This window comes from Danio rerio, chromosome 9 (assembly GCF_052040795.2).
Source record: "Danio rerio strain M-AB ecotype USA chromosome 9, GRCz13ab, whole genome shotgun sequence".
Taxonomy (NCBI): domain Eukaryota; kingdom Metazoa; phylum Chordata; class Actinopteri; order Cypriniformes; family Danionidae; genus Danio; species Danio rerio.
Window position 1 is genome coordinate 2,759,710 of NC_141029.1, and position 13,774 is coordinate 2,773,483.

The 13,774-nt window shown below is 34.9% G+C and overlaps 1 protein-coding gene across 5 annotated transcripts; it reads right to left on the reverse strand.

Moving 5' to 3' along the window:
- Nucleotides 1-1,287: 1,287 nt before the first annotated feature.
- On the reverse strand, nucleotides 1,288-12,934 carry scrn3 (secernin 3). 5 transcript variants are annotated; one of them, XR_015498741.1, is made up of 9 exons: nucleotides 12,830-12,934; nucleotides 12,343-12,503; nucleotides 9,335-9,516; nucleotides 8,732-8,931; nucleotides 7,284-7,496; nucleotides 4,752-4,914; nucleotides 2,659-4,366; nucleotides 2,324-2,517; nucleotides 2,076-2,169 (listed from the first exon to the last, which is right to left on the reverse strand). XR_015498741.1 is itself a non-coding variant. In NM_199738.1 (8 exon segments), coding segments are annotated over 7 exon segments (1,254 nt in total). In that variant the 5' UTR covers nucleotides 12,496-12,503; nucleotides 12,816-12,881; the 3' UTR covers nucleotides 1,288-1,663.
- Between the last annotated feature and the right edge of the window lie 840 nt (nucleotides 12,935-13,774).

The window sequence follows — 13,774 nt, forward strand, 5'->3', positions numbered from 1 at the left end:
TGCTACAAGTGTAATATTGCGATTATACAACAGTTCGACGACATAATTGTGTATATAAAATATAAAATCAAACATGGAAATTCTAAAACCCTTTGCAGAAACTGTTGCTAAATCACAAACATCACATTAGAGCTCGTATTTGAATGATTATGAATGAAACAACTGATTTTGCTGACATTTTAACATTATATAGATGAATGTGTGTGTATGTGTGTGTGTATATATATATATATATATTTATATATATATTTATATATATTTATATATATATTTATATATATTTATATATATATATATTTATATATATATATATATATATTTATATATACATATATATATATATATATATACATATATATATTTATATATACATATATATATTTATATATACATATATATATATATATATATATATATATATATATATATATATGTGTGTGTGTGTGTGTGTGTGTGTGTGTGTGTGTGTGTATATATATACACACACACACACACACACACATATACACATGTATATGTATATGTCATTTTTTTACCCGCAAAAACTAATTCTATATATATATATGTATATATATATATATATATATATATATATATATATATTTTTTTTTTTTTTTTTTTTTTTTACATAAAAACTATCCAGTAAACATAAAACTAGATATAATTAAGATTTTAATTTCCCTTATGAAGTGTGTATTTTCAGTGCTTGTGTTTCCTCTCACAGACACACGAGGGCGACAATTTTCACATTTGCACAGAAAAGTCCAGCAGGAGAATCTTGGTATTCAAGTTGTGTTTGAGTTATATAAGTATATATTAAATTATATTTACTTTACAGTAAGCTCCCATTTGGTTAGCATGAACTAACAACGAACAATAACTCTAAAGAATGAACATTTTTTTTAAGGGAAGTAAAAGATTACTGTTGATTTATGGGTAATTCTATTATAGTTATAATGTACTTGCCCTAAATACTGTAAGTAAAGTCAACAGGTCTGTATAAATCAGTTCGGAATAGCTAGAGTAATATATAATATATGCAAATTTATTTTGCTGAATATTTAAAAACAAATATTTTCAACTGAATAAGGTGACTTGTTGCACTACAAAAAAATCTAACTCAAAGTCTGACTCCAATTTAAGGAATTAAAAGAGTTCAATTGATATTGTCTTTTCATTAAGATTAAGGGATACAGCATATCCTTATTATTATCCTTCCAGTGAAAATGTTCATTTGTTTTCAACTGTATCATTACAGAATAACTACAAATCCAATTTAATCCCTTGTTAATGATGTAATTATTCATTAGTCGTGCTTTAGTTTAAGGTACAGTTCTCACTATGACTTTTAGCTCAATAAATTACAAACCGGCACTAGGGATGTAGAATAAGATCATACTTTATAAGTGCTAATAATCAGCCAATATCATAATAATTTACAGGTAATAAACCAAACTAAAGTAACAAACTAAAGTGTTACCTTAATTACATTTACAAACAACTCTGAAATTATTAACTTTACAAACATGCAAACAAGATAAATCTCACACAATATAAGATTCTGTTCGTAACACTTGTGAGTCACCTATTTTAATGGCATAATTCCAAACTGTAAATGTGTGTTATTAGTGTTTATATGGTGGCCATGCGTGTGAATATATAGTCATGCGCTGCTGTAAACACTGAACTCCTCCTCTACGGTGTCTGTGAAGAGATGAACCAGCAGGGAAGAGTCTTCCACGCCCTCAGTCAGATATTTCTCCATCTCCTCCAGCTTCTGCTTCTCCAGATCTCTCATCTCCTTCTCTATCTTCTGTCCTCTCTCCTAAACACACAAACATCCATTCGTTACTCCTCTGGCCACTGTGCAGGACTTGTATCTGTCATTCCCAAGACCAACTGATGCTGTATTGGCTGTAAAAGGAGGCCCTGCACCATACTCATGAATTACTGTGGTCTAAAATCAAGTGTTTCAGTTTATATACAAGTTTGTTTATATTGAAAACCTGGCAACCCTGCTTAAATGTGATGCTGATGGTTTAATTGTTAGTAATTGGTGGTTCATTCTGCTGTGGCGACCTCTAATAAATCAGGGACTGAGCCGAAAGAAAATGAATGAATGAATGTTGCGTACAGTTTGGGATTGGGCTAGTTGGTATGGTCATTGGGCTAGTTTTAAGTGGCTACTGGGCTGCTTCTGTTATGAAAACCTGCCTAAATGTGATGCTGATGGTGTAAATGGTGGTTCATTCCGCTGTGGCGAGCCCAAATAAATCAGAGACTAAGCTGAAGGAGGGTCATTGGGCTAGTTTTGAGTGATTACTGGGCTACTTCTATTGTAAAAACCTAGCAACCCTGCCCAAATGTGATGCTGATAGCGTAATTAGTGGTTCATTCCACTGTGGTGTCCACCAATAAATCAGGGACTAAGATGAGGGAAAATGAATGAATATTGCGTACAGTTTGGGATTGGGCTAAATGGAATAGTCATTGGGCTACTTTTGAGTAGTTACTGTGCTACTTTTGTTTTTTTGTATGTGGTGTCATTGGTGGTTCATTCCGCTGTTTCATCCGCAAATAAATCAGGGACTAAGCCGCAGGAAAATGAACGAATGTATATTGTGTACAGTTTGGGATTGGGCTAATTGGAATGGTCACCAAGCTACTTTTGTTGTGAAAACCTGGCAACCCTACACAAATGTGATCCTGATGGTGTAATTAGTGGTTCATTCCGCTGTGGCGACCCTTAATAAACCAGGGACTAAGCCAAAGGAAAATAAGTGAATGAATATTGGGTGCAGTTTGGGATTGGGCTAATTGGAATGGTCACTGAGCTACTTTGTTGTGAAAACCTGGCAACCCTGCACAAATGTGATGCTGATGGTGTAATTAGTGGTTCATTCCGCTGTGGCAACCCTTAATAAACCAGGGACTAAGTCAAAGGAAAATGATTGAATGAATGCTGCGTACAGTTTGGGATTTGGCTAGTTTGAATGTTCATTGTTCTACTTTTTTAGTGGCCACTTGGTTACATCTGTAGTGAAAACCTGGCAACCCTGCCAAAATGTGATGCTGATGGTGTAATTGATGGTTCATTCTGCTGTGGCGACCCCTAATAAATCAGAGACTAAGCCAAAGGAAAATAAGTGAATGAATATTGTGTACAATTTGGGATTGGGCTATTTGGAATGGTCACTGGGCTACTTCTGTTGTGAAAACCTGGCAAATCTGCCTAATTGTGATGCTGATGGTGTAATTGGTGGTTCATTCCACTGTGGTGACCCCTAATAATTATTAGAGACTAAGCCGATGAATAAAGTATGAATGAATGCTGGGTACAGTTTGGGATTTGGCTAGTTTGAGTGTTCATTGGGCTACTTTTTTTAGTGGCCACTAGGCTACTTCTGTTGTAAGACCCTGGCAATCCTGCCAAAATGTGATGCTGATGGTGTAATTGATGGTTCATTCCGCTGTGGCGAACCCTAATAAATCAGAGACTAAGCCAAAGGAAAATAAGTGAATGAATATTGTGTACAGTTTGGGATTGGGCTAGTTGGAATGGTCACTGAGCTACTTCTGTTGTGAAAGCCTGGCAAACCTGCACAAATGTGATGTTGATGGTGTAATTAGTGGTTCATTCCGCTGTGGCGATCCCTACTAAATCAGAGACTAAGCCAAAGGAAAATAAGTGAATGAATATTGCGTACAGTTTGGGATTGGGCTTGTTTTAAGTGGCCACTGGGCTACTTCTGTTGTGAAAACCTGGCAACCCTGCCTAAATGTGATGCTAATGGTGTAATTACTGGTTCATTCCGCTGAGACGACCCCTGAGAAATCAGGGACTAAGCCGTAGGGAAATGATTGAATGAATGAATATTGCATACGGTTTGAGATTGAGCTAGTTGGAATGACTACTGGGCTACTTCTGTTGTGAAAACTTGGCAACCCTGCGTAATGCGATGCTGATGATGCATGCGACAACTTTTAGAGCAATGATTTTCAGTTCAATTTTGCAGAACGATGGCTACTTTTCTATTAAAAACATGCAACAATATTGTATCTCTAACACATTTCCCTAATTAGTTGCCCTGTGTCTGACCTGGTTGCAACATTGCTCGAAAAGTTGCCCAATTCATTATCAGACATCTCAGACACGTTTGCGATGTGGAGGTGTTTTCAGCTGACCCCAGAGCTGTCGATGATGGCCGCCGCCACCTCGTGCTTCAGGAACAGCGGGTGTTTGCGGTTGGGTTTGCTCTGGAAACGGGGCTTCTTCTTCACTGGATCCTCCTCCCCGAAACATGGAGAACTGGTGTGTTTCAGCGGCGGCACGTCAGACACAAACACAAACGGCTTAAACACAGACCTGTGGATTAGAGAGAGTAAATGAAACACACGCGCCGTTACAGTCATGTCAAGAGTTTGCACATATTAAAACATAATTTAGTCACACTTTTTAATTCTCGCTATTAAAAAACCATTAATTTTTGCCACAATAAACGTACGTTTCGTTCTTCTGTTAAACACTAAAGAAGATATTTCGAAGAAAGCTGTAACCATTGACTTCCACTGTAGGAAAAACACATACTATAGAAGTCAATGGTTACAAGTTCCCAACATTTTTCGAAATATCTTCTTTTGTGTTCAACAGAAGAAAGAAATCCATAAAGGTTGGAAACAAGAGCGAGTAAAGGACAGAATGATTATTTTTTCTGTGAACTATCCCTTTAATATCCTCTCTCCTGGCGTACCGTTCGGGGTCTGGAGTGGCGGTGAAGAAGTGGACTCCGGGTAAATGATCAGCTTTGGGGATGACAGACACCATACTGCCTGTGCTCATGAACATCCCCTCCATGTTGATCCCGCTCTCCTTATCCCGCAAAATATCCATCATCGTCTGTGCAGAGATGTGGCCTGGAAGAAAAAAAAAAACACAACACAACACAAGTGAGTTAATTTAAAATAATGTTTTTTTTTTTTTAATAATAAAATATTATAGAATCATAGAGGGGTGGTTAGACTGTGGCCTCACAGCAATAAGGTCGCTGGTTTGAGCGTCGGCTGGACCAGTTGGCATTTCTGTGTGGAGTTTGCATGTTCTCCCCATGTTGGCGTGGGTTACCCCCACAGTCCAAACACATGCGCTATAGGGGAACTGATGAACTAAATTGGCTGTAGTGTATGAGTGCGTTTGTGTAAGAGTGTATGGGTGTTTCCCAGAAATGGGTTGTGGCTGAAAGGGCATCCGCTGCATAAAACATATGCTGGAATAGTTGGCGGTTCATTCCGCTGTGGTGAGCCCTGATAAACAAGGGACTAAGCTGAATAATGGAGGTTGTTACTGTAGAACGAACCCTTTTCACAAGACTGTTACGTGTTACGAAAGTTCATCAGCATCTTAATCCTTGAAAGTTTTTAATATTGTGGTTTTAAACCATCATAATAAACATATGAACATTAATATGTATTTATTATTACAAATAACTATTAGTATTTATTTAATATTATTTATTTCTGTATGATATCATCTTTGAATCAAATTACGAAAAAACAATTACCGCTTGTATGGGCATACAGTCAGAATTATTCGCCCGCCTGTTTATTTTATTCCCCAATTGCTGGTCAACAGAGAGAAGATCATTTCATCACATTTCTACACATAATAGTTTAATAACTCATCTATATTTGACTATATATTCTTCAAGACACTTCTATACAGCTTAAAGTGACATTTAAAGGCTTAACTAGGTTAATTAGGTTAACTAGGCAGGTTAGGGTAATTAGGCAAGTTATTGTATAATGATGGTTTGTTCTGTAGACTATCAAAATAATACAGCTTAAAGGGGCTAATAATATTTTCCCAAAAATGTTTTTAAAAAAATTAAAAACTGCTTTTATTCTAGCCGAAATAAAACAAATAAGACTTTCTCCAGAAGAAAAAATATTATCAGACATACTGTGAAAATTTCTTTGCTCTGTTAAACATCATTTGGGAAATATTTAAAAAAGAAAAGCAAATCTAAGGGGGGCGAATAATTCTTCAACTGTATATGGGGCAGGACAGTACATTTAATGTTGTTCTTTTCTCTGGCTGTTGTTATTGGTCATATTTGCAAAAAAAGCACATAACACAGCTAATAAAGAGTAAAATCACCGCAAATTCTGCATACGCAAGAGAAATCCCTGTGAGTGTGTATTTTATTGGGTTCTGCCGATTTCGCTCTGGATGACAAATAGGCATTTTTAAGTAGATTTTCAAACAGAAACAAAATCTTCTTTACGGGGTCAGTTCGACTGCATTTTTAAGACCTTTGAAACAGATTTAAGACATTTAAAGACTAATTAAGACTTTATTTTTTATTATGGAACTTAAGATGTTTTAAGAGTTTTTCAGAATCCTCGGACACCCTGCAACAACTCAGTTGAAGTCAAAATATTACCCAAATTAAAATATTTTCCAAATGATGTTTACCAGAACAAAAAAAAAATTCACAGTATTTCCTATAATATTTTTTCTTCTGGAGAAAGTCTTATTTGTTTTATTTCGGCTAGAACAAAAGCAGTTTTAAATTTTTTTTAAACTCATTTTATGGTCAATATCATTAGCCCCTTTAAGCTATATTTGTTTTGGATTGTCTCCAGATCAAACCACTGTTATACAATGACTTTCCTAATTACCCTAACTTTACCCTAATTACCCTAGTTAAGCTTTTAAAAGTCACTTTAAGCTGTATAGAAGTGTCTTGAACAATATCTAGTCAAATATTATCTACTGTCATCATGACAAAGAGAAAACTATGGAGGCTTGTTCTCGCCACTGAATGATAAAAAAAATGTATTAAAAAAAAAATAAAAATTTTAATAATAAAAAATTAAATAATACATAATAATAAAAGTCACAATTCTGAATTATAAAGTCACAATTCTGAATTATAAAGTCAGAATATAAAGTCAGGATTCTGACTTAATAACTTGCAATTCTGACTTTATAATTTTTTTTAGTACGCTGTTATTTAAATATTAATAATTGTTTTATTATTCAGTGGCGGGAACAGCTTCCATATAAAATAAACCGTTTATTAGAAATGAGTTATTAAAACTATTATGTTCAGAAATGTGATGAAAAAATCTGTTCTCCGTTAAACAGAAATTGGGGAAAAAAATATACAGGAGGGCCGATAATTCAGACTTCAACTGTATGTAAAATTATGAATAACTGAGATGTTTTTTTCGTTTAAAACACACTGCAATATGATCTTTATTCAGCAACAAACACACATTACCGTTGCTCTTTTGCAGCAGTTTCTGTCCCTCACAGTATCTTCCGCCTGCCGCCTGGATGCGGGCGGTGCTGGAGTACGAGTAAACATCAGTAAAGCTGAACTCGCTCTCTCCGTCCCACCAGCCCTGCTCTTTCGCGTACGTCCTCATCCCCGGGTGCTCCTTGTCAATCTTAGTAGTAATGGAGTACTGATTGGAGATGTTCCTGTAGCCGGCTTTAAGACAGAGAAACATATTAATTAATTTTTTTAACCAATATTGTTATTAATAATATTACATTTTAATTTTGTTAATATTATTAATAATAATAATAATTACTATTAATATCATATCATTATTAATAATTATTCATTTAATATGTTATACATTGTTTTACATTTTTAAAAATTAATAATACATTTTATAATAATAATAAAATAATAATAATAAATCAAATAAAAATAAATAATTAAAAATTATATAACAATATTTATGTGCAATAAAAAACTTTAGATCATTTTATTATTGCTTATTTTTGTGATTGTATTTATTGTCATTTTATATGCAATATTTATAATAATAATAATAATAATAATAATAATATATTATATTATAATATTATTATTATTATACAATATACATATTACATATATTTAGAAAATATTCTTATTGTGTATAATATATTTATTGATTTATTTTTACAATATTGCAAATGGGATTTTATATGCAATAATAGTAAAAAAGTATTATATTATTAATATAGATTATAATATTTTTTATAATATGTTATACATGAATATTATATATTAATAATATTAAAAATAAATTATATTATAAAAAATAGGGATAAAAATGACCTTTTTCTTCTGTATTATTCATCAAAGACAAGCAATACTTCATCATATAGAACGAACAATACAATATTAGAGCCTATTGTATCTTCCAAAATAAATATTTTGCACTTGCTTACACAAATTTACATGAATTATATCCAGGTATGCAGTGCTTAATATGTGAATTGCGAAGTCACGGAACAGATCGGGGTAAAGAATCCGGAAGAAAGGGAAAGTGAACAGCAGCAGGAGGAGGGCAGTTGAGGAGGGTGATCGGTAAAATGAGGAGCCAGATCCGATTTCGGAGGTGACAGATCCAGATCTGGCATGTTCCAGCACAAGTTTTAAAAGTAAAGACACTTCTGAAGTAAAACATATGTAATTTACTGTCTAAAAATGAATACAAACACTTTTTTTGTTGCAAAAAAATGCTATAAATGACAATAGTGTTATTTTAAATTTAGAAGAAATGTGATCAGCATATGCAGAATAAAACACACATGACATCCACAGGTCTCCACAAGACTGCTTTACTTTTCCATGAGGTGAACACAGTGCAGTACAAATAAAACATCTTTTAAATATCTCAATATTAACTTTATATTAAATTAATTACTAATCCCTAATTCCTAATTTACCCTCCACTCTCTCCGCAGCCCAGTGTTTCCCAGCAGTCTCCAGCACCCAGGCTTCTTTGCGGTCTGATATGAGGAAGCTGTTGTGGTACGTGAATCCACACTCGTCCTCCATGCAGTTTCCTCCCTGGCCGTATTTCTCCAGCAGATCTGTGATGACGTCCACAGCTTTCTCCGCCGTGTCGGCCCGCTCCAGAGCCAGCCTGAACACACAAGCAGAGCATGCAGATTTACACCACAGTCATTCAGTCACCATTCAAAACCTGCATGTGTTTACTTGTTTTGAAGAATGACGATAAAATGTATTAGAAAAAACCCGTCGTTTCACTTTGTCTGTTGCTTCTTATTAACCTTGCTGCTATTGGCCTCTGGGCTGCTTTGCTCATTCTGGCTCTGAACTCCTTGCCCCCTTAATTGCTGCTTGCAACTATATTTTTTATTGCTATTATTATTATTATTATCATTATTATATACATTTTTAATAAAGCTGCAAAATTTTGAAAAGCTGAAATGCTAAATATGAATTAGGACTGCATGATATTGGAAAAATCTGACATTCTAATATTTTTTTTTCTGTGATAATCATTGCAATATTTGCTGACTCACCGGACAAGATCCATGCCCAGAAGTGCCTCGTCACCATCCGCGCTCTCTCTGCCCCACACTGCCTCGTTCCCAATGCACACCTGATGCTCATTTGCCCCCATCTCTGCCCCCCACAGCCAGGCGGGGCGACTCAGCACCACTGCAAACGTCTTTTCCACCTGCTCGATTTCTATATACGTGCACTGAACAGATGGAGAAATAACAACACAATTCCAGACACTGTTAATACACTTCGAAACACACAAAGCACAGCTGAGCGTTTCCAACATCAGTACTTCAGTCTTCGTTATCTTTCAGAAATGCTGATTTTATATGATTTTTTTTTTATTATCGTCAGCGTTGAAACAGAGTTTTTATATATACAGTTGAAGTCAATTATTAGCCCCACTTTCAATTTCTTTTCTTTTTTAAATATTTCCCAAATGATGTTTAACAGATTCAGAAAATTTTCACAGTATGTCTGATAATATTTTTTCTTCTGGAGAAAGTCTTATTTGATTTATTTCGGCTAGAATAAAAGCAGTTTTTAATTTTTTTAAAAACATTTTTGGGAAAATATTATTAGCCCCTTTAAGCTGTATTATTTTCGATAGTCTACAGAACAAACCATCGTTATACAATAACTTGCCTAATTCCCCTAACCTGCCTAGTTAACCTAATTAACCTAGTTCAGCCTTTAAAAGTCACTTTAAGCTGTATAGAAGTGTCTTGAAGAATATCTAGTCAAATATTATTTACTGTCATCATGGCAAAGATAAAATAAATCAGCTATTAAAAAGTGAGTTATTAAAACTATTATGATTACAAATGTGTTGAAGAAATCTGTAAACAGAAATTAGAAGAAAAAATAAAGAGGGGGGCTAATAATTCTGGCCTTAAATATATATATATATATATATATATATATATATATATATATATATATATATATATATATATATATATATATATATATATATATATATATTTGGGGACAAATAGTTTGCATAATTATATAATCTTATCCCTGATTAATTAAAAGTTATAGCGTGATGCGCTGGAGCAGTAGGTAGTGCTGTCGCCTCACAGCAAAGAAGCTTGGCTGGGTCAGTTGGCATTTCTGTGTAAAGTTTGCATGTTCTCCCCGCTTTCACGTGGATTTCCCCCAGGTGCTGCGGTTTCCCCCACAAGTCCAAATACATGTGGTACAGGTGAATTGGGTAGGCTAAAAACTGTGCGTAGTGTGTGTGTGTGTGAGTGAGTGTGTATGGGTTTCCCAGTGATGGGTTGCAGCTGGAAGGGCATCTGCTGCATAAAACATATGCTGGATAAGTTGGTGGTTCATTCCGCTGTGGCAACCCTAGATTAATAAACGGACTAAGCCGAAAAAAAAATGAATGAATGAATGAATGAATGATTAAAAGTTGAGATAACAGGGGACTAAACAAGGAACAGGTAGACATAATCAGTAAACTAATGAGTAACTATGGAAACTAAGAAAAACATGGAGCACAGAATACAAACATTTAATTCATATTCAAAATACAGAGTTAATTTAAAATTCTATTCATCATAGATTTCCGAAGTAGCGTTGTTTACACGCTTCCGTCTTTCAGATGAGACGTTAAACTGAGGTCCCGACTCTCTGTGGTCGTTAAAAATCCCAGGATGTCCTTCGAAAAAGAGTAGAGGTTTAACCCCGGCATCCTGGCCAAATCTGCCCACTGGCCTCGGTCCATCATGGCCCCCTAACCCTCCCCATATCGTAACTGGCTTCATTACTCTGTCTCCTCTCCACCAATCATGTGTGGTGTTCGGTCTGGGGCAAAATGGCTGCCCGGGTTGATGCTGCACACTAGTGGTGGATGAGAAGATTCCCCACATTGTGTGAAGCGAATTGAGTGCCCAGAAAAGCGCTATATAAATGTTAGGAATTATTATTATTATTATTACACAAAAATAGTTTGCAGAAAAAAAGTTTTTAACTGAAAAGTTCAGTTTTTAACTGATAATTATAAGATATTTTCCCCCAAACCAGGGGCGGACTGGCCATCTGGCAAATGCCAGAAGGGCCGGACCATTTTTTAAATGTGGGCCGGTCAGCTATTTTTATTTTATTTTTTCATATGTATTGTTTTTTAAATGCATTCAGCTTTTATCTCGTGCGAGATGTGAATATTATGATGATGATGATGGTGATAATAGTAAGAATAATAGTCAATGTTAAGCATTGGCCCAATCGGCAACAACCGGCTGGTTTCAAGATGGGCCGACCCAATCTGAGGTTACGCAGACGTAATCAAAATCTTGCAAGAATGTCAAACAAACAGTAAGTGCAACACAAGCTAATTGACAGAGATGGACCATAAAAAGGGAAAGGCAGTCAAGCCAGTCATTGCCAAATACATAAAATTACTGAACTAGTCTCGAAAGGGGGCAGTGCAGTGGCGCAGTAGGTAGTGCTGTCACCTCACAGCAAGAAAGTCACTGGTTTGAGCCTTATCTGGGTCAGTTGGTGTTTCTGTGTGGAGTTTGCATGTTCGCGTGGGTTTCCTTCTGGTTTCCTTCACAAGTCCAAACACATGCTGTAGGTGAATTGGGTAGGCCAATTGGGAATTGGATAACCCAGTAATGGGTTGCAGCTTTGAGGGCATCCACTGTGTAAATCATATGCTGGATAAGTTGCCGATTCCCAGGTTAATAAAGGGACTAAGCCGAAAAGAAAAGTAATGACATGATTGCATATATAAATGGGTTGTTTTTGTTCCAGTCATACACATTAAATGTTTAAATATCTCTTAAATATGGTACTGCTTGTATAATTTTACCATCTGTACACCAACATAAGTAGTGAATGTGCGTGTCCTTGGGTGGGGCTGTGTCGGTGTGGTAATGTGGGCTGGTGTGGCTACAGTGCCAGGGCTGATTTTTAGTCCCAGTCCGCCCCTGCCCCAAACTGACTGCTAATAAAAACCAATAATGATTATGTTATTTTGTGTTTGACATCTTTCATTTTTGATGATCAATACCTCAACTTTTCCTGGTTCATGTTCCTTTGCAGGGAAGTAGACCACCTCCTGAACCTCATCGCAGGGTCTGTCCGAGTTCTTCCCGAAGATTATCCGCTGACCCTCAGTGGACGGCGGCAAGGCTACAAATGTGTCACAAGACCTTGGGTACATCCTGAAATCTAAACAAATACATAAATAAAGTTTAATTGGTCGATTTATTTTGCTCATTAGCATTCACTGTTCATGTGCAGAAAATTAATGACAGTAACAATGCCAAATGTAAATATTTATGCAATAAGTACACGATAATCATTAATCATAAACAAAATAACACATTAACATCATTTATAAACTCTGAGTATGACTCAGGCCTTTGCATATAACATTATTTACCCCCAATATGGCAGCTTTTAAGAGGTTATCCGAAAATAAATTAGCATATAACTCGCATGCATTAGGTAAAGTTAATATGATTAAATAATATGATTTACCTCAGCGTATATACATGTATCAGAAACAAAGACAACCTGTGTTCTGCTCGAAGAGAACAAGCATCTGTTTACTTTCCTTTTCCTTTCCCCATAAACAAAACTGCCGCAGACTTTGACATGAATCCGCATGCACCTTCACCTGATTCATAATCACATAAACAATCTGCTGGATAAGGGACACAGCAGTGCGGTCGATCCATATACGTGCTTAGTCAGCGATAAAGTAGGCGGGGCAATGGCGCTTTCTATACACGTCAAGTCACGTGGTTGTGCAGTAGCAGTGTTGATTGGCTATTTGATTTTGCTGTCGCAAAAAATAAATAAATATGATATATAATAAATTAGAGTAATATAAATAACAGATCTGACAACCATGAAAATATAGTTATGAAATAATCATAATTAAAATAAGAGCAGATATAATTAGGACTAAATAAATGCACAAATATATTAAACAATTATTGATGGATAATCAGTTTTATTGACAATATATTTATTATAGTGTTTATATATTTAATATAATATATTTAATGTATTTATTTTATTGATAAGAAATTTATTGAGATGTAATTAGGCTGTATTTCTATGGTTGAGAAATTAAATTAGGAATTTAAGACTTTTATTAAGGAAAATTATAAGGTGGTCATGGATACATAATTAAATGCTAAATAAATCTGGTAGTTAAGTCAATAAAAGATCACAATTACACAGTTACATAAATAAATACAATAACATTGCCGTTTTCATAGGTTGCTAAAGATTCATTACAATCTAAATTTAGCTGAAAGGCAGTGCACATTTACTGTTTTACGGGCTATATGTATCTTAATTTCATGCTATATTTGTTATTTTTAGGCTATATGCATTTTATTTTCATGCTATATTTGTTATTTTCGGGATATATGCAATTTATTTTCATGTTATATTTGTTATTTTCAGGCTATATGCATGTTATATAT

Coding starts and splice junctions, on each gene's coding strand:
- scrn3 (XM_087266001.1), bottom strand. CDS start 12,879: ATGCTTGTTCTCTTCGAGCAGAACACAG. Junction 12,504..12,851: donor TCTCTTCGAGCAGAACACAG/GTTGTCTTTGTT, acceptor GTATTTGTTTAG/ATTTCAGGATGTACCCAAGG. Junction 9,517..12,342: donor ATGAACCAGGAAAAGTTGAG/GTATTGATCATC, acceptor CCATCTGTTCAG/TGCACGTATATAGAAATCGA.